Raw genomic sequence first — 21806 nt, 5'->3', positions numbered from 1 at the left:
TATTTTTGAGAGAAAGAGACAGAGTCAGAGCATGAGGCAGGGAGAGGCAGAGAAAGAGGCACACACACAGAATCCGAAGTAGGCTCCAGGCTCTGAGCTGTCAGTACAGAGCCTAACGCAGGGCTCAAACTCACAAACCATGAGATCATGACCTTAGCGAAAGTCGAACGCTCAACTGACCAAGCCACCTAGGTGCCCCATGTTCTTGTGTCATTTAACTTACTCTCCCGTACCCCATTTTTCTGGAAAAAGGGAATTTGCTCTTAAAACTTGCTTAAATTCAGATTCAACTCATTTTGACAAGAATACATCATATTTAGTGCCATGTATTTCATATTGTGTTACATTAGGAGAAATACACTCTCTGTTGTCCACTTTTAGTAATCCCACAATTGATTAGTAGGTTTGGGTGATGTCAGTCTGATCTCTTCAGTATACAGTCTCCCATCAACTTCCACCTAATAGTTTTTGCAGCCACTGATGACCATTGCCTAGAATCCATTATTTTATTAAAGTTGCAAAGTTGTGATTTTTTTCTAGTTTTAGCAACCTTTCTGAACTTATTAACTGAAATTATTCTATAACAGAAGTTTTCTCTCATCAACTATTTGGTTACCCTGAAATATACTTTGTACCAGAAAGGCAGAATAAATGGTTGGTTCTTTCCATTTATAAGTTTTCAGAGAATAATGAGTTGAAATCATTATTTTGTGAGCCTCTAATGATGACCAGTAATTTTTTGGGTTTTGTTTTTTATTTTTTTATTATGAAAAATTCATGAATTTAAAATATATCTGACATCTGATATATTAATATATCTGATGTATTTAATATATTTAAAATATATCTGATATATTTCAATGAATCTTTGTCATTCCTTTTGATGTTTATTTTATCCTACCTTTGGTCACTGGGAGTCCCTTAAAGCTGGCTTTTATGTCCTTTTGACAGATCCCATGTTTTAGTTTTTTGTAAGTCCCTTGATTTCTGGCACAAGGAGATACAGCAGGTCCATCTGGTATATTTTCCACCCCAGACCTGGAGTCAGCCATTTCTCTTAAGCAGCTTAGGTTCCTTTTGGTGAGAAATTGTATTTAAGAGATCACAATCTGGGCACTAGAAGAGTTCATTACTATTGGGTTGTCATTCTTTTACAGGTCTTTTCGATGGATATAGTCAGGAAATGTGTGGTTTTAAATAAAAATAATGAGTTCATAATGATATTTCCAATTAAAAAGTAAGATTTAAGGGTTTTGCATCTTTAATTTTATATTTAAATCTTTTTTCTTATGCTTACATTTTGTTTCCTAATAACACTAACAAATCATTTATTTGATTTACTCCACAAATATACTTACTATAATGTAATGCAAGTGCAATTAGATCTGCAATTTTATTAATACCATTTTTTACATTCTTATTAGATTAATATAGTGCTGAAGTTAACACATTTACCTCCTCTGCGAAGTTATAGTCTTGATCTTTGTGAATTTCCACTTGATTATGCATCTCAAAGATTTTATATGATGCAAGGTATTGTGATTGCAATGACAACTGTAACCAAGTACACACAAGGTGCAAGATTTCTTTGTTCAGATGAAGCATGCCCTCTGTCGAAAGGTAGATATAAAAATGTAAAATCAAAATACCAAGCAATTATTGTTTAATCCTAAATCAGGTTTATCATTAGTTATGAAACATTCATAGAATAGAAAGAATGGAATAAAACTTGTTGTCTTATGTTTGTACGTTTATTTTGCATGATCTTGAAGTATATTCTCTCTTCCCCTCTTTTTTCCCACAGTTTAACAGTGCTCTTGGATTACTGAAGTACTTGTTTTCACACATTGTTTTATGACTGTTTGTTCATGCTGTTTCCTCTCCATGTAGTGTCCTCTCTCAGACCTTTGCCTTAACTTCAGTTCAGTCCTTCTCAGGACATCTTTTCCATTCATCTCCACTTATCATTGGGTTGGATGCCATTCTCTCTTCTCTCTGGACAGTCCAAATGAAAACCACATATTGAAATTATCTGTTTCTTATTGCTGCCTTTTGAAACTGTGTGTTTATGTATCCATATCACCAGTGCCTTAACACAGTACCTGCCAAGAAAGAGCCATGCAATAAATGTTAATTGAACTTCTCAGGAACCCATGTGCAAAATTGAGTTATTTATACTTTGAGTTAGATTAATTTTAAAGGATTGAAAATGGATAGCTAAATCTAAAAGTAAATTTAGCTTTCCTTTGTTTACTTTTAGGATTTGAGTATATAAGAGTGCATGTGCCTGGTGCTACTGAATCTGCAACAGTAAGAAATGACTTTTTGTGTAATCTGTGTTCATCTTCACTTCAAGAAGACAGAAAATTTAGAGTACTTGGTGGTAAAAATGAATTTACATTTTGCAATTATAAGTTTTAAAATAGTGTTTTATATCTTAATGTGGAAATTAAATAGAATGTGTATTCAAATACCTAATTCTTTTTTTTGCTATTTGCCTTAAGATAAACAGATAGTTGAAATAATCACAGCAAAGGCACTTCATGCTTTTCAAGGATATTCCAATAACCAGCCATTTAGGTTTCAATCTCTTACAATTTTTCTAAGGGGTAAGTAAGTTTTGTGTGATCTAAAAGCAAATTGCTAAAAAATGTAAGACTATTGTTTATGACTATTGTTTATATTTATTATATTTATGTTTGTTTACGACTATTTTATGTTTATGACTATTGTTTATGACTTATAAATTGGTACTTCTATAGCTTAAGAATCATAGATCTTTTTGAGAGTGTTTTAAAGAGTTATATTTTGCTAATATATTAATTATTCATTGATTCATACATTATTTACTTAAAAAGATATTAGCACCTTCTATGTCCCAGACACTGTGCTAAGTCTCAGGGACACAATTACTTGGGGTAAAGACCTCCCATTATTCTATGTTGTGTCTTATGTAAATATTGGGGTTCTTTTAGAATGTAAACTTCATGAAGGTAAGGACATAGGTTTTTTTTTTTTTTACTGCACATAGTAAAAACTTAATAAATATTTGTTTAAAAATGAATGAGGGTGCCTGGGTGGCTCAGTCAGTTAAGCATCTGACTTCGACTCAGATCATGATCTTTATAGTTTGTGAGTTTGAGCCCCACTTTGGCTCAGCATTGACATTGTGGAGCCTGCTTCAGATTCTTTCTCTACCCCTCCCTCTCTCTCTCTTTCAAAAATAAATAAATAAACTTAAAAATAATGAATAAGCAGTGACATATGATTAATTGTTGAGAACTTCATGAGTAGAGACCTGTGAGTAGACTGAGTCTGCCATGGGGAAAATCATCAGTGTCAGTCACCCAGGAAAGAGATGGCTCTTCACTGAAAAGCCAGAACAAGTGAAAATGAGGGTGAGGCTCAGCCTCCTTTCTTGGGTTGAAATTTGAGGAATTAAACTGTTTGGAAAGAGAGAGCTTAGATGTCAACCGAGTATAGGAAACTCAAGAGTTAGGCAAGTAGAGACTCAAACAAGAACTCTTTCCACCATGGCCTGACAAGGATGAAGCAGGTATGTAAGCCCAGATGATAATGGTTCATTTTTATATAGCAGTTACTGTGTGCCAGGCACTGTTACATATTTTAACTCATTTAGTTGTAACCGTATCAAGTAAGTTCTATTGTTATCTCAATTTTACAATTTGGAAACTGAGGCACAGAGAAGTTACTTATCCAGAGTCATATAGCTAGTACATGGCAGAGCCATGATTCAAATTCCAGCCTTCCAGCTTCAAAGTCTATGCTTTCATCTACTTAATTCTGTTAAATACCATATACAAACCATACAGTGTATAAATATAAGTGGCTATCCAACTTATATTTTAGTAGAAAACCCTTTCTTTAGATAAACTCTTTCATGGAACCTAAGTGAATTTTTAGAGATTAAATTAATAACAACAGGCCTTTTGGGGTTGATATTAGAAGAAATACCAAGACTTCCTGATCTCCTTGCTTTTCTCATGACCTTTCCTTGACCTCAGGATACATCTACCAAACTCTATGATTCCATGGAACAGTTGAAAAATTGTTTGCTTTTATTTTCCCCTTGTAATTCATTCTGTATCCTTCAGTTAGTTGGTTTTGTTTTTGTTTTTGTTTTTTTGGGTTGGTTGTTTGGTTTGGTTTGGTTGGTTGGTTTGCAGTTTTTATTTTCCCAATTTTCAAGCCTGATTCTTCCCTTCCAGTCTACAGGGTACACCAATATGCTCTCTGAAACTCCCACCCCCCCACCAAAAGGGTAGAGAGAGTAAGAGAGAGAGGAGAAAAAAAATGATGGAGAAGGTCAATGTTTGATCTTCTTCACAGAGAGAAGCTAATCTTGTTCCTCCTTATAAGTCCTTTTTTTCATAGCTTTATAACCACCCAACTTCCGTTTAATGGAGGATCAAGATTTTTAGTGTATGTTTGTAAGATAAATTTTGAATTTGTGCAAAAGCATTGCACAATCTGTAGGTATGAGAAGGGAAACCTAGCATAGTGCAAGGAGATAAGCAGACCTAGATGTGAATTTCAGTTCTGCTACTTACCATTTAGTAAATGCCTTCTGCAAATCACTTAATTTCTCAGTTTCTTTATATACAAAGTGGAATAATAATATCTAACATTTTATAATTAAATGATGTATGTAACATACCTTGCCTATATCATAGACGGTGAAATAAACCTTTTAAAATTATTTTCTTCCCAAATTAAATTATTACTTATAAGATCATTTTTATTAACATTTCTTGTCATTTAATGCAAAGATATTTCATCTTAAATAGAATGATCTTGTTTTTCCTTTCATTGTATTATAGGAGACTATCTAATTGCTATGTCTCATGCTTCTTGAAGTTAATTCATCATTGCCTATAAATATAAAAATTTATTAGCAATAAAATTGCCTCAATTTACATTATTAGTGCCACTCTATATAGATATTATACTAAACAAAAGTAAATACAACTAACTCAACTACTGAATTGTTACTAGTTCTAGATCATTGAACCATTTGATCACGTACAAGTTTCATTTAGTGAATACATATTTTCTTTTGTGTTTAATGATTTTAGATGAATCTGTGAGTAAAATGAATATAGGAAATGAGTATAAAATTATTGGAATTCCAACCTGTGTAAGAACTTCACAAACTGCTGTCTGTATAGAGGCAAACAGTATCATTTCTTGTAATCCAGAAGGTAAGGAAATTATTAGTATCATATTTAAAAAATAATTAAATTTAAGTCCTTGTGTTCAGGAAATAAGTATTTTTTCAGGAAATAAGTATTGTTGGGCACTCTTTTAAGCTCTAGAGATATAGTTGTAATCAGGACAATCAAGGTTCTTTCTCTTAATCATATGGTAGATAGTGAATAAACCTATAAACTAATCAATGATTACAGATAATAAAGGCTATGAAAGAAAGAAAATGTGATAATGTAGACCCTTGCCCAGAGGAAGGACTCCTTTTTTTGCCTAAACTTTATTTTGATTTTTTTCATGATTAGCAATGAGAAAATTGTGTCCAGATGTCAGGAGTTTGAGATTCACCAAAAGGTTTTTCACCCCACCTTTTATTTTCTAGCTAAGGCAATGTTAAGTAACTTGTTGTCTGAGAAAAAGAACCCAATAAAATAGCATCCTATTCCTCATCTGAGTTCTGAACCAATCAAGAAATAAGACAGAAGAGAAAGGCAGATGGGGGCCAAAATATCACCTTTATTACTAGTAATTTCCTTTAACAATGCCAACACAAATAAGCATTAAGTAAAAGAGGAGAGCAGACCTACTCTTTTAACTTGGCATATAAATATTTAAATGTTCAGGAAGGACTGGTTAAATCTTGAATAGATTTAGATTTTAGATTTTAGATTTTAGATTTTAGATTTATTTATTTGTTTGTTTGTTTGTTTATTTATTTATTTATTTATTTATTTATTTATTTAGGAATCACTAGATAATCGTCTGCAATAATAGAGGCCCAAGTTGAGTTAAACGCAAGTAGATTCTAGGGGCACCTGATGGCTCAATCGGTTAAGCATGAACTCTCAATTTTGGCTCAGGTAATGATCTCATGGTTGTGAGATCTGGCCCCTCAGGCTCTGCACTGGGCATGGAACCTGCTTAAGGTTCTCTGTCCTTTTCTCTCTGCCCTTCCCCTGCTCACACTCATACATGTGTGTGTGCCCTCCCCTCTCTCTCAAGGAAAATAAGTAAGTAAGTAAGTAAGTAAGTAAGTAAATAAATAAATAAATAAAATCTGTTTGGGGCACCTGGTGGCTCAGTTGGTTGAGCATCCAACTCAGGATTTTGCCTCAGGCCGTGATCCCAGGGTCATAGGATCTAACCCAGCACCGGGCTCTGTGGTGATAGCACGGAGCCTGATTGGGATTCTCTCTCCCCCTCTGCCTGTCTCACTCATTTGTGTTCTCTTTCCCTCTTTAAGATAAAAAAAATAGTGGAGCCTGGGTGGCTCAGTCAGTTAACTGTTCAACTTTGATTTTGGCTCAGGTCATGATCCACAGTTCGTGAGATCAAGCCCCAAGTCAGGCTCTGTACTGACAGCAAGGAACCTGCTTGGGATTCTCTCTTTCCTTCTCTCTCTGCCTCTCTCCTGCTCATGTGCATGCTTGCCCTCTCTGTCAAAATAAATAAATATCTAAATAAATAAAAATTTAAAAAATAAAAAATAAATGCAATTAGATTCTAGATACCTCTGCTTGTCTTGAAGAGAAAAGCTTCTTAGAAAAATAAAAATATTGAACAAAGAAAGCACTAATGGACAATAGATATTTTAGTGACATTTAAAATATTTTCTTCTGTGAAGTATTCCCAGATTTATTGATTTGGTAGGAGAACAGGACTTATATGTAGGTGAGAAAGTGTGCTTTCTTATATTGCATTCCAGAAGTAGGCAGATTTAACCACCCAAATGTGGCAATAGCTACACTAAGGTAGGCTTCCCTCGGTCCATGGCCATGGATGAATAGAAGAAATCATTGCTCTATGATGGCAGCCCAAGAGTTAGGAGAAAGGAACTGGCTTATGCATGCATAGCAGTTCTTCTCAATGATCAAGTGGATTAAAAGGCTCATTTCAGGAGCTGGACAGAGTAAGGGAGTAGAAAAGATCTAGAATGTTACAGTATAGTACAGTGCAGTGCTTTCAAAGTAGTGGAGAATAAATCTTCCCTTTTCTTTGTGTATTTTTATTTATTTGTTTTGAGAGAGGGAGTGAGCAGGGGAAGGCAGAGAAGAGAGAGAGAGAGAGAGAGAAAGAGAGAGAGAGAGAGAGAGAGAGAGAGAGAGAGAGAGAGAGAGAGAGAGAGAATATCCCATGCAGGCTTTGCATTGCCAGCATGGAGCCTGATACGGGGCTTAAACTCTGCAAACTGTGAGATCATGACCTGAGCCAAAACCAAGAGTTGGATACTTAATCAACTGAGCCACCCAGGCACCCTAAATCTTCCCTTTTAACAACAACATTCAAAAATTTCCCCTTCTGCTGGTTAGCCCTCACTAAAGATGATATTATTTCAAACATATAGAAGCAAACACTGCAATACAGGTGCCCCATGATCTGGCTTGGTTTACATAGGTCTTAAAAGGAGAAGAATGAGGGATTTGCATGTACCCCACAGCCAATTTATGTGGACACATGGGGTAACTGTTTCATTTTATTACATTCCCTGAGATAAAATTGAGAGACCAGAGTGACCTTTAATCATAATTTAATATTATAAGAATTTGAATATAGCATCGCTAAAAGAGCTACAATTTAGTAATATTTTTGATAAATGGGATTAGATATCTATAATGTCATTTTCTTATTTTAAAACCCTTTTTAATATATGTTTACTTTCAGTTCCTTCAGGAATAAGCGACAATTTTAGGTATCTCCTCTCTTTGACTTCCAGCTCATGCTGGAAATTTACAGCGATACTTGCCAATATCTTTGCATCACAAATTGTTCCTCCTGGGACTTACAATTTGCTCAAGCTATGTTTGCTGATGAGTCTAGTACAGACAAGTGACCGTAACAAGGAACTGAAAGATTGCCTGGATATTTTAATCATGACAAGTGATACTCTACTTGTAGACAGGTAAAATATGTGACATGGATGTTTTCAGATTATAAATTGGTCACACATTTATTTGCATAAATCCTTTCCATGAGCATTATTATAAGACAAATGTTTATAATTATCTGGGCAGTATAAATATTTAAATAAACTTGGGGCGCCTGGGTGGCGCAGTCGGTTAAGCGTCCGACTTCAGCCAGGTCACGATCTCGCGGTCCGTGAGTTCGAGCCCCGCGTCAGGCTCTGGGCTGATGGCCCAGAGCCTGGAGCCTGTTTCCGATTCTGTGTCTCCCTCTCTCTCTGCCCCTCCCCCGTTCATGCTCTGTCTCTCTCTGTCGCAAAAATAAATAAACGTTGAAAAAAAAAATTAAAAAAAAAATATTTAAATAAACTTTTATTAATGGAGTTCAAAACTTTAAACACAGGAATTAATAAATTGGATATTTGCTTTCAATATTTTGAGGATTTAACCACTCAAAAGTTTCAACCAATTTTCCCACTCACACCTTTACAAATAAATATATCCTTCATAGACTTCCTTTTCCTTTTCCTCAATTCCCTAACTCAACATTCTCTTTTGTACTTTATTTTCATTTGAAAGTAATCTCCCGGGGGGGGGGGGGCAAGAACCAACAAACCATTGTCTTATTTTTCTACAAGATTCCATTCAGTAATACTGATTCACTGTGCCAAAATAAGGCTGTGAAAAGTACCAAAATTACTGTTCTGGGACTATCACCCTAACTTTGGAATAAGCTTCTACTCAGCATTTTGGGGCTCCCCACTAGCAAGTACCATTTTTAAAGTTACTTACATGTTCAAAAAGCTAGGAATAAGCTTCTTGTATTAATACCCTGGATGCATTTGTAAAGCAAAAACAAATTTATAGAATTTAAAATTTAAAAAATGCAAATTAAGTTTGTTGGACAGATGATGTTTTGCTAAAATTTAATTTTAGCAAATTAATTAAATTTCAATGTAAATGTGGTACTAATTGCTACAGATCGCACCAATTTAATCCTCCATTGATGAGCATGAGAGTATTTCTTTCCTCACAGTCTCACCAACACTGGGTATGGTCAAACTTTTAAATCTGATGGGTGGAAAATGGTATTTGACTTTGAATGGCATTTTTTAAATTAGAAGTAAGTTTTAGTGGGGCACCTGGCTGGCTCAGTTGGTGGAGTGTGCAACTCTTTATCTTGGGGTTGAGTTCAAGCCTCACATTGGCTGTAGAGATTGCTTAAAAATAAATTAAAAAAAAAGTTTTAGCATTATTTAGAGCTTGTAAACTCTTTTTTTTTTTTAATTTTTTTTTTCAACATTTATTTATTTTTGGGACAGAGAGAGACAGAGCATGAACAGGGGAGGGGCAGAGAGAGAGGGAGACACAGAATCAGAAACAGGCTCCAGGCTCTGAGCCATCAGCCCAGAGCCCAACGCGGGGCTCGAACTCACGGACCGCGAGATCGTGACCTGGCTGAAGTCGGACGCTTAACCGACTGCGCCACCCAGGCGCCCCTCTTTTTTTTTTTAAAGTAGGCTTCACACTCATTGTGGAGCCCAATGCAGGACATGACCCTAAGATCAAGACTGCCACCCAGGCACCCCAAGAGCTTGTTAAACACTTTTATTATTTTTCTGTAAACCTCCTTGACCATTGTCACCTTTTCTATTGCTTATTTCTAAATGATTTGTGATACCTCCTATAAATTAATGCCTTTGTGCCTTTTCCTGTTTGTCATTAACCTTTGACTTTTCCTATGGTATTTGGGGTAGTACAAGAGATTTGAGGTTTTTTTATTTTTTAGTTAAAATTTATAACTAAATAATCAGTAAATAATCAGATCTTAAGTATATAATTCAATGAGTTTTGATAAGTATATATATTGCTATAACCACCACCACAGTAAGATATAGAACATTTCCATCACCTCAGAAAGTTCCTTCAATCAATTCCTATCTACATACATAATTTCTGTAACCAAGGTCAATTTTCCTGTTCTTGAACTTCATTAAAATGGAATCATACAATGCCTCTCTTGAGACTAGTCTCTTTCACTCTATATGTATTTGAGGTTGACCCAGTTGTGTGTATCAGTAGCTCATTGTTTTTATTGATGATTATTTATGATTACATAAATACAGCAGATTACATAAATATAGCAGAATATGTTTATCCATTCTCCTAGTGATGGACATTGGGTTTTGCATGTTTTGACTATTATAAATGAATCTGCTGTAAACATTCCTCTACAGGCTTTTTTGTGGATCTATGTTTTCATTATCTTTCATAAATACCTAGGAATGGAATTGCTATGTCATTAGATAAGTATATATTTAACTTTAAGAAACTGTCGAACAGTTTTCCAGAGTGATTATACCATTTTACATTCCTACTAACAACGTAGGGTTCCAGTTGTTTCTATCATCACCAACATCTTGGTGGTGTCAGTCTTTTCTCACTTTAGCCATTCTGGTGCATATGAAATGGTATCACATTATGGTTGTAATTTTCATTTCCCTGATGACTACTGATCTGAATTTTTTTCTATGTGGTTATTGGCTGCTCATGTATCTTCTTTTATGAAGTGTCTGTTCAAGTCTTTTGCTCACTTTTAAGTGGGGTTGTTCTAGATGCATGTCCTTTGTCACATATATGTGCCATGAAAATTTTCTTTCAATCTAAAACTAGTATTTTTTTCTTAAAAATGTCTTTGATGAGCAGACTTTTTTGTTTTGTTGAAATTCAATTTATTGTTTTTTTAAGTTTAGTGTTTTCTGGATTCTATCTAAGAAATCTTTGGCTACCCTAAGGTCATGAAGATAGTCTTTTATATTTTCTCCTAGAAGCATTATAGTTTTAGCTTTTATATTGTCTTTTATACATCATAAATTAATTTTTGTATATGGTGTGAGGTAGGAGTCAAGGTTAATGTTTTTTTTTCTATGCATTTATCCAGTCTTCCCATACCATTTGTTGAGAAGAATTCCCTTCCCCATTGAACTGCTTTGGTACCATTGTTGAAAATCAGTTGAAGTGGGTATAAACTAGGTATAAAATTGAATTGGGTATAAATCTATTTGAACTCTTTTCTGTTATTTTGACCCATTTGTCTATAATTATGCCACTATCATAATTCTTGATTATTGTAGCTCTATGTAAAGTTTTGAATCAAGTGGTGCAACTTTATTCTTCATTTTCAAGATTCTTTTTCATTATTTTAGGTCCTTTGCATTTTCTTAGAAAGTTGAGAATCCTGCATTTTCTTATAAAGTTTAGAATCCAGAGGTTAATACTACTCACCTACCCTCCAAAAAAGCCCATTAAAGATTTTTGTTGGAACTGCATTTAACTTATAAATCAATTTTAGGGAGAATTTAAATCATAACAGTGTTGAATCTTTTAATCTATGTGTATCTCCATTTATTTAAATCCCCCTTAATTTCTCTCAGCAATGTTTTATAAAGGTCATACATACATTTTGCTAAAGTTATTTCTAAATATTTGAAAATATTGATACTATTAAAAATGGTAGTGTTTTATTAATTTCATTCTTCAAATATTTTCTGTGAATATAGAAATATAATTGATTTTTGTATTTTGACCTTACATTATATAACCTTCTATCAGTATTTTTAAAAGTTCCTCATTAGATTCCAATGTGTAGACAAGTTTGAGGCCCAGTTTTCTATATAACTAGGTTCTGAGCCTGCCTGCATATTAGAATTACCTGGGAGAAGTAAAAAATATATATATTTATGACTGGCTCACCCCAGGAATTCTAATTTCATGGTTTGGGCTGGGGCTTGACATTAGAATTTTTTAAATTTCCCCAGGTGATTTTAATGTAAGCTAAGGTTGAAAAACACTGCTCTACAGGCTTGCAAAAGTTTCTTTCTAAACCTCATTCCCCCATTTTACAAACCAACATCCAAATTCCTTGGAATGGCATATACACTAGAAACTTTATATCAACTTTGTTGCAGACTATGAGTCTGGAGTTCTCTGTTGTTCAGCAAGAGAGCAGATGCAAAATTGAATATGAGGGAGGCTAATGTCCAGGAGGAGACAAGAGCCCCAAATAGGGGTTTTATCTCTGTATTTATTGAGCTCACAAGATATTACCCATGTGAGGAATGTGAAGAAAACAAGATCTTACACATGTGATGAACATGGAGAAAACAATCAGATAGTAATCTTTAACTTGTGTGTGTAAGAAGCAAAGGGTCTGGGGGGCAAGTGGAGTTTGTGATTAAGGTACATTGGTACCAGATGGAAAGTAATTTCCTGCAGGTGATATAACAAGTTACTAGTGCTCCCATTACAGTATCTCGATAGCTAACTTTGGGTGCTTTTTGCCTCATGGTGGCAGCTTTCTGCCCTAAGCTTTTTTCTAACCCATTTATGTAAGTAGAACCCATTACCCCACATAACCTATCCACATTTAAGGAATACTACTTCACCCTTTTGTACTATATGTCTTTGTCTATTCATCATAGTTGATTTCACCAATGAGCTATGATTTCTGTGGCATCAGATTTGAAAGCTAAGCTTAAAATAATCATCATCCTTTCTTAGAATTTAAATTTGAGAAATTAAGAGGCTCAGGCAATTGGCAAAGAAATTAGAAAACAAGAAGATGTATCAAGAGTTACCATGATATATAGGCAGCAGGAATAGTCGTGATGGGCTATTGGCAAGCCTAAATGCAAACATTCTGAATAAACAAGAGAAAGCAATCCATAAAGAGGAAGGCCCAGATCAAATGTCATCTCTTTGTACCTTTCTCTAACTTCCTTCCTGAAAGAAATAATACTCTGATATGGATGTTCTCATGATATTATTTTAGTACTTATCACATTGTGTTTTAGTTTTTTGTTTATGTCTCCTTTGCTAGGCTGTGAGCTTTCCAAATTAAGGACCAAGTCTCAAAAGTGGTTTTATCCCTAACAAAAGTGTTCACTAGGGGTGGGGTACCTGGATGGCTCAGTTGGTAGAGCATGCAACTCTTGATCTTGGGGTTGTGAGTTCAAGTCCCATGTTGGGTGTAAAGATTACTTAGAAATAAAGTCTTCAAAAAAAGAAAAAGTTCCTTACTAAACACTGAATCAAATTTAATTGTGTAGCTGTTATACATTATGACTTCTGAAAATCAAATAGTAAATAATAGTAATGAATAATTTATTTTTTCCTAGGCTTTTGAATTTTAGTATAAAACTTGTGCCTCGTGGCATACGTCATCCAGTCTCTACTGAAATTTTTCCTACTCTATCCAGGAATAAGTATGGAACTGGAGCAGTTAGTATTCAAGCTGGCAGTGCTTTGCTAGCTAAAGGTGGTATCTGCTTTATAGGAGACTTGGCTTCACACAAAAAAGATAAACTAGAACAGCTTCAATCAGGTAAACAATATTTTTTTGAATTAATTTTCACCTGTTTAACTTTTTAAAAAATTTTTGTTGATGAATTGGCCTTTTTTTTTTTTTAAATTTACTTCCAAATTAGTTAGCATATAGTGCAACAATGATTTCAGGAGTAGATTCCTTAATCCCTTACCCATTTAGCCCATCCCCCCCTCCCAAAACCCCTCCAGTAACCCTCTGTTTGTTTTCCATATTTATGAGTCTCTTCTGTTTTGTACCCCTCCCTGTTTTTATATTATTTTTGTTTCCCTTCCCTTATGTTCATCTGTTTTGTCTCTTAAAGTCCTCATATGAGTGAAGTCGTACGATTTTTGTCTTTCTCTAATTTCACTTAGCATAACACCATCCAGTTCCATCCACATAGTTGCAAATGGCAATATTTCATTCTTTTTGATTGCCGAGTATATATACCATATCTTCTTTATCCATTCATCCATTGATGGACATTTGGGCTCTTTCCATCCTTTGGCTATTGTTCATAGTGCTGCTATAAACATTGGGGTGCATGTGTCCCTTTGAAACAGCATACCTGGGACCTGGGTGGCTCAGTCGGTTAAGCGGCCGACTTCGGCTCAGGTCATGATCTCGCGGTCCGTGAGTTCGAGCCCCGCATCGGGCTCTGTGCTGACAGCTCGGAGCCTGGAGCCTGTTTCAGATTCTGTGTCTCCCACTCTCTGACCCTCCCCTGTTCATGCTCTGTCTCTCTCTGTCTCAAAAATAAATAAACGTTAAAAAAAAAAAATTTAAGAAACAGCATATCTGTATCCCTTGGATAAATACCTAGTAGTGCAATTGCTGGGTCCTTCGGTAGTTCTATTTTTAGTTTTTTGAGAAACCTCCATACTGTTTTCCAGAGGGGCTGTACCAGCTTGCATTCCATCACCTGTTTAACTTATAGTCTCATCAGTCAAGGAATTACTTAACAGTTAAGATCATATTGTACACATTTTAGGAACTGAGAAATTATATTAAATGGCACTTCTCATTTTACCTGTATTAATAAAGAAAGGAATTTAATATGAAAATGCACTGTTTTAATTTTTCTCTCAGTTGTCCTAACATGTGAATCTGTATTGGGCGAGATTTATTTTCTTGTCTTGTCTTAGTGTATTAAGTAGGACTTCAGCTCTGATGCTGAAAAACAGTGGTGAAAGGAGACATCCTTGACTTGTTTCTGATCTTAGCAGGAAAGCTTTGAGTTTTGTTACCATTAAATATGAAGTTAGCTGTAGGTTTTTTGTAGATGTTCTTTTTCAAGTTGAAGGAGTTCCCCTCTATGGTGAAATACACATAACATAAAATGTACCATTTTAACCATTTTTAAGTGTGCAATTCAGTGGCATTAAGTACATTCACAATGTTATGTCATTAATACCACTCTCCATTTCCAGAACTTTTCATAATCCCTAACAGAAACTCTGTACCCATTGAACAATAACCCTATTCCCCTGTACCTCCAGCCATTGGTAACCTCTGTTCTACTTTCTGTCTTTATGAATTTGTCTATTTAAGAATCTCTTTTCTTCTTATTGCTGAATCATATCCCATTTTATGTATATACCACTTTTTAAAAAAATTCATTCATTAGTTGAGAGAAACTTAGGTTGTTTCTGCCTTTTGGCTATCGTGAATAATGTTGCTGTGAACATGAGTCCAAGTATCTGTTTGAGTCCCTACTTTCACCTCTTGGGTATATACTTAAAAGTGGAATTGCTGGGTCATAAGGTAATTCTATGTGTAGCTTTATGAGAAATCACCAAACTGTTTTCCACAGTGGCTGTGCAATTTTATATTCTTACGAGTAAAGCATAATGGTTCTAAATTCTCCACATCAGTCCTATTACATTTCATAAGTAATAAAATATTTTTAAAGGAAAAAGCTTTTTATATTAGTACTCTTAATTAGTACTTTGATTAAGGAGCCCAGATTTTTAGTTTACACTAGGCCCCACATATTAAGTAACTGGCCCTGGGGGTGCCTGGGTGGCTCAGTCAGTTAAGTGTCCGATTTCAGCCCAGGGCACGATCTCATGGTTTGTGAGTTCAAGCCCCGCTTCAGGCTCTGTGCTGACAGCTCAGAGCCTGGAGCCTGCTTCAGATTCTGTGTCTCGCTCTCTCTCTGCCTCTCCCCTGCTCACGCTCTTTCTCCCTCTATCTCAACTTTGGATAATAAAACATTAAAAAAAAAATTTAAGTAACTGGCCCTGGCTACTAGAATGGCAAAAATTAAAAAGACTGAAAACAGATGTTACCAAGGATATGGAAAAACTGGAATTCTTATATACTGTATGTGAAAGTATAACATAGTGCAACCATTTTGAAAACTGCTCTGGCAGTTTCTATAGAGTTAAATATGTATTTACCTTACGACCCAAGAGAAAGATAAATATAAAGAAAAGACTCTCTTATCATGAATAAAGAGAAGTTTAATTTGAGAAATATTTGGAATATGGAATCCTAGGATTGAATCCATAGGTTTAATGGTTATAAGGGATGAAGGAAAGATAAAAAGGAAACTATGTTGTTTCTAGATTTTTTTGGTTTGTTTGGGTTTTAAGTAGTTGGATAGTGATTCCTCTAATGGCAAATAATGCACACAGAGCCATTTGAGAAGGAAAAATGATGAATTTGGTTTTTAGCATGTTGAATTTGAGATCTATTTTCGCCTAGTCATTGTAGTTTATATTCTCTATCAATCTTGTTCTCTTTCACTCTCATATAGATATCCTTTTATTTCCACATAAAAGAATATTGCTTAATTTCAGCCCCCTTTATAAGCCTGCACTAATATAACCAGTGTCTTAACCCTCTGCCTATACTACCCAGACACTGACCATAATTCTAGCTACATGCTTTGGACTGCTGTTCTCATCAAGTCATGGGACACATAAACTTTCAAATATTTTTCTTGCCTTGTTTTTTTTTAAAGTCTAATAAATGTTTACTTATTTATTTTGAGAGAGAGAGAGATAGAGAGCAAGCAGGAGAGAGGCAGAGAGAGAGAAAGACAGAGAATCCTAAGCAGGTTTTGCACTGCCAGTACAGAGCCCGACCATGGGGCTCAAACACATGAACCATGAGACCATGTATGACCTGAGCCAAAATCAAGAGCCAAATGCTTAACCGACTGAGGCACCCCTCTTGCCTTATTCTTTTTATTAGATCCTCCAATTAAGCCATATCTTATAAAACAACCAAATTTACTTGTGTCTTTACTGTCCCACATTTAGACAGTAAAATTCTATATAATAGTATTTCTTATTAAAAATAATATTTGTTATTTATAGGCATATAGACCAAAATAAACTTAAATAACAAATAGGCAATGTCTTTTCACTTAGTTGTGGAAAGCAGAAGCATCACAGTATACATCCCAGGAAAGAAGTTTGGGGATGATATTAATCAACAAATGACTTTTCCAGTTCAGTGCAGTTTTTGGTCTTTTGTTGATATGGATTCATCTTCAAGGAGAAATATGCAGAAAACCAACACTCTCATTGGTCGGATGGTAAGGTATATGTATTTTTTATTTTTAGAATGTAGTTTATGGAATTTAATCACAGATTTTAATCTTAATGTTTTTGTTGTTCTTAATGTTTTGTTATTAACCCATTTCTATCCTTAATCAGGTACTAGAACTAAATAACAGTGCAATTGTCTGAAGATTTTCATTTTTTTTAGTCATGCAAAGCAGGTGTCTGTTTACTAGAAATTATTATTTGAATAGGCAGTAGAGTAGGCTTTAGTGAATAATGTGTAAGAAATTAATAAAGAGCATTAAAAATTGGTCATAGTAAATTCCCATGCTTTTCAGGAAACACTTTAAATAATAATAATGTCAAATAATGAAGTAAAAATAATAGGTATATAACATATTATAATATACATATATTAATAATATAAATAATTATAAACAGTATTTATAATTATCTGAAGTGTTTGTGGAAATGCCAGAGTTTTATGTTTGCCTTTTATATTTTCATTTGATGTAGGATTGCAGTTTGATTCCAGCTAATCTTGTAGAGGCGTTTGGATTATTGATTAACTGCAATGAATCATCTTCTTGCTACCCACTTATTTCTACTGTGCAACACACTTTAAAGAAAGCCATCGATCCTGAAGAGCTCCTTTATGTAGCTTCTAAGAAGTTCACAACTGAAGATTTTGAAAAGGTAGAGGTAGAAGAAATGATTACCAAGAATACATGTGCTAAGGTTTCTCAATTTAAATAGAACTCACTTTCAGCATCCAATTTTATTTATTTAGAATTATTTTATTCCAAGTCCCTTTCAGCTTTTAAATATTTTAAGGACATTGCATAGAAAATATTTAGGATTATAATTAGATTAAAAACTGTGTAAAGACATAAATATTAAAATGTTAATTATTTGCACCACTATCCACATGGCTTTAAAACTTCTCAATAAAAAGAAACCAATAGAATATTTCTATAGAAAATTATGATGAGAGGATGTATAGCTATACAGTTACTTACATTTTACAGACTATTCAAAAGGATTTACTTTATGTAAATGCCTTCAGAGTTCTGACTTTAGAGAATACCTGTCATGACTCACTAACCCATTTCAATGTCCTGACATGGAAATGTGCAGCATGTTCAGAGAACCTGAGAGTAGATGATGTAAATTCAGTAATGATTTTTACAGCTATTAAAGGTATACAAGTATTTACAAGTGAAGCCTTTTTAATATTAACTATTCAGAAATCTATCCACACTAGAGTTAAAGTATCTGGGTAGGATAGGTAAAAGGCAGGGAATATTGGGAGTGGGAATCTATGAGTCATTAACAATTTTGTTTATACCTGCCTTCTTTGTAGGCAGATTGCATGGGTAAAAGGTTGAAAAGTGAGGTGGACTTAAAACTGAATTATGAACATTGTTTATTGACGTAGAATAGAAAAAGAACAATATTTATGATAAAGTAGCTCTTTTTGTTTGTTTTAGTATATAAGAAAAAAGTAGTAGTCTAGGAATTAGGGTACTATATCTATATCTATATCTATACCTATACCTATATCTATATCTATATCTATATCTATATCTATATCTATATATCTACATATATTAATGACCCAGAGAAATTTTTGCCCAGTTTTTCCCTGAAAAACAACAACAACAACAAACCCTTGGAATTTATTAATTAGGTATTTACTGAATATTTTATATATATTAACCTATTTCACTCTTTTATATTCTCACAAAAAAATAGTTTCTTCTTTAAATAGTTTATCATTTAATTGAGATATAAACAAAATATATGAAACCATTAAGGGACAATTTAAGTGCTAAGCTGGGTGGTGCTAACTATAAGTACTTTAGGAATTCAGGAAGGAAGATATCAAGTAGAATGCAAGAATTGGGAAGACTTCAAGGAGGTGAGACTTTAGTCCTTAAGGAAAGGTATGATTTAAATGACAGGAAGGATGGGCATTCTAAACAGAATTAAAAGTAGGAGCAAAGATATAAAAGTAGAAATGAATATACATGGAAAACTATGAGAAGACATAACTGACTGGAGCAAAAATTTTATTGTAGAGTCATTGGGATTAATATTTGGCAAATTTACAATAAGCCTTGAAGCTCCGGCCAAAGATTTTATAGCTGATTCATCAGACTATAGAGAACAGTTGGACTTTACTAGGCTTGTGAAACACCGAAAATGATTTCTCCAGAAGATAAAACTGTCCATTACACAAAACAGATTGGATGGAGTGTGTCACTGCCTGGTCTCTCCAAGAGGCTGACTGAGAGTTTAGTGTGCCATTGTTTATTAGGGAGTGCTCCTCTAGCTCTTCTATCAATACCTGTGGAAGGGAAGAGGAGCAGGATTGGGCAGAGGAGGTAGTCAAGCTGCTGACGCAGGCCCAAAGATAGCCCCACAATGAGCTCTGGACTTAAAAGAGACCCACCAGAATTGTCCTGCTTTGGATAGAAACAGAGGGACTTTTTTACAATACCCGCCCCCACTTCCGCTGCAGTCAGTCATTTGATATGGGCTGTCCTGAGGCATTCCCTGAAGAAGCTGACGACTGGACACCAATGCTGACAGCAGTTCCAGTAGCTGGGGCAAGTCCTTTCCTGAGGACAGAGATAGGTGGCACATTACTGTGACTCCATATGGTAGAACCTAGAGAAGTCTACTGATATTATTAATGGTATTAATTTCCAATTGTGAAGGTCTGGAGGGAACTGTGGAGTGTAAGGAGAATAAAGAAGAGAAGATATATACAGATCCTTTAAAAAGTTATATTTAAAATATAATATAGTTAATAGCAACCTTATGATTAAATTTTCCTTTTGATTCTGAGTTGAAAAAAGCAGAAAACAACCAGGATGTTGAAAAGTCTGGAAATGATGTCCCTGAATTAAGGATTTAAGGGACTGAGAATCACTCAGAAAGAATAAAAGCACGAAGTTCAGAAAAAATAGTGCTAATCATTATGTTGAAGGCTTATTGGAATCTCCAAGGCCTACCTTCATAGTAGTTAACACAGTGCCTTCCATATTGCTAGTGATCACTTGTGTTTAAAAGGAAGGAAAAGGAGAACAAGTAGCTCTAAGGCCCATGAGAGAAAGTTATAAGGAAATAAATTGACAAAGAATTAAAGCTATTCAAAGGGAAATGAGCTGTTGAGGGAAGCCTCTCTCCCACAGAAAGGAGGTGAGTGAGCCTTTTTTCCACTGGAAGTAAAGACTTGATAGTCATTCAAGTACATTGCACAGAACATTTCTGCACTAAGAGGGAGGAAGAGATTATTCTGGCTAAACTGTAATAATATTTATATAAGTATAAGACTATGATTTAAAGTGTTCAATGACTTTGGGACAGCCTCAGATATTTAATCAACTTTGATGTAAATAAAGTATGCAAACTTTGGATTTTTGTACTATAGATTCTATAACAAAGTTTGAATTTCTTAAATTTTTCACATTTTTAATTTAGCTGCTGGCTTTTGCAAAGAATTTGAATGTAGAATTCAGTTTGGAGGCAGAAAGAATGATCCATGGCTATTATCTAGCAAGTCGCAGAATCAGAACAGATTCTATAAGTGGATCAAAACTGTCAGCATCTGCATTAAAATATTTGTAGGTATTCAATATAAAACTTTAAAACCAGTATTGACTTTTAAGTGATGTGTTTAATTAACTTACTTATTTATGTTTCACTTGTTTCTTGAATTGCTAGTTGGTTGATTTCTCATTTATCTTGTTTCAAAAGAATTTAAGGTGACTTAACAATCACTATTGTTGCATCATTTGAACCTCCAATACATGTTTTCACTAAGTTATTTTTTATTGGAATCTCTGTATGAGATGTGTCTGAGTAAAGTGCACTGATTTGAAATACAAATGATTTTTTTTTTAACGTGTCTTTTTTACACTCTAGGTATTTTTTAGTTGAGCCTAGAAAAAATTCTTTTTAAGTATATTATTCTGTGTACTTTTAAAATACTTTAATAGACACATCTATTATTGTTCCTTTAAGTTTTTTAAAGCTAATTTTTATTATGAAAGTAAAGTATAGACACCGTAAAAGAAAAGTCTAAAGTAATAAATAAGGTGTCCAGCTAACTCTACCCATTGCTGTCCTACTCTCTAGAGAGATTGTCACTGTTAACAGTTTTTATGTATTCTTCCAAAAATTATGCATTTATTTCTTTTAATGTTTATTTATTTATTTCGAGAGAGAAAGAGAGGGAGAGAACACACTAGTGGGAGAGAAGCAGAGAGAGACAGAGAATCCCAAGCAGGCTCTGCACTGTCAGCATAGAGCCCAACGCGGGGCTTGATCTCATGAACCCAGAGATCATGACCTGAGCCGAAACCAAGACTCAGACACTTAACTGACTGAGCCACATAGGCGCCCCCCAAAATTATCCATCTAAATACTAACGTGTACAAATATATAATTTAAATTTATGATGTATATTAAATACATATTTTATTTGAATATGTTATATATTTGTCAATGAATATGTTAAACATATTATAGAGAGAGACAGTTTACTGACTTAGGATGGTTCAACTTAACGATTTTTCGACTTAATAATGATGTGAAAATGATACACATTCAGTAGAAATCATACTTCGAAGTTTGAATTTTGATCTTTTCCTGGGTTAGCAATATGCAGTACAATACTCTCTTACTGGGCAGTGACAGCAGGCTGCAGCCCGCAGTCAGCCACAAGATTAAAAGGGTAAAACTGATAACCGTGCTGTATCCATGCAGCCATTCTGTGGTTTACTTTCATTG

General features: G+C 34.5%; 1 protein-coding gene and 1 long non-coding RNA gene across 4 annotated transcripts in view; one reads left to right on the top strand and one right to left on the bottom strand.

Annotated features, from left to right (window-relative positions):
• MCMDC2 (minichromosome maintenance domain containing 2) overlaps positions 1-21806 on the top strand; it is a 35718-nt gene that overhangs the window by 1312 nt on the left and 12600 nt on the right. Inside the window, exons 4-12 of one of the 2 annotated variants that reach the window (XM_040487674.1) lie at positions 1425-1620; positions 2261-2383; positions 2505-2609; positions 5097-5222; positions 7888-8125; positions 13304-13509; positions 16872-17038; positions 17523-17702; positions 20496-20638. In XM_040487674.1, the coding sequence (XP_040343608.1) occupies positions 1425-1620; positions 2261-2383; positions 2505-2609; positions 5097-5222; positions 7888-8125; positions 13304-13509; positions 16872-17038; positions 17523-17702; positions 20496-20638 (1484 nt within the window). The remainder of the gene's footprint in view (positions 1-1424; positions 1621-2260; positions 2384-2504; positions 2610-5096; positions 5223-7887; positions 8126-13303; positions 13510-16871; positions 17039-17522; positions 17703-20495; positions 20639-21806) is intronic. The other variant, XR_005794194.1, reaches the window with a different exon arrangement.
• Positions 1736-20753, bottom strand: LOC121038164 (uncharacterized). 2 transcript variants are annotated; one of them, XR_005794196.1, is made up of 3 exons: positions 20705-20753; positions 19510-19630; positions 1736-2102 (listed from the first exon to the last, which is right to left on the bottom strand). It is a non-coding gene; the product is annotated as an uncharacterized LOC121038164 (long non-coding RNA). The 2 variants fall into 2 exon arrangements; XR_005794197.1 differs by having other exon boundaries at positions 1736-1995.

Source organism: Herpailurus yagouaroundi, unplaced genomic scaffold, assembly GCF_014898765.1.
Source record: "Herpailurus yagouaroundi ecotype Mexico unplaced genomic scaffold, PumYag 165, whole genome shotgun sequence".
Taxonomy (NCBI): domain Eukaryota; kingdom Metazoa; phylum Chordata; class Mammalia; order Carnivora; family Felidae; genus Herpailurus; species Herpailurus yagouaroundi.
The sequence above is the reverse complement of the archived record's forward strand: the minus strand, read 5'-3'. Positions and strand labels throughout refer to the sequence as shown.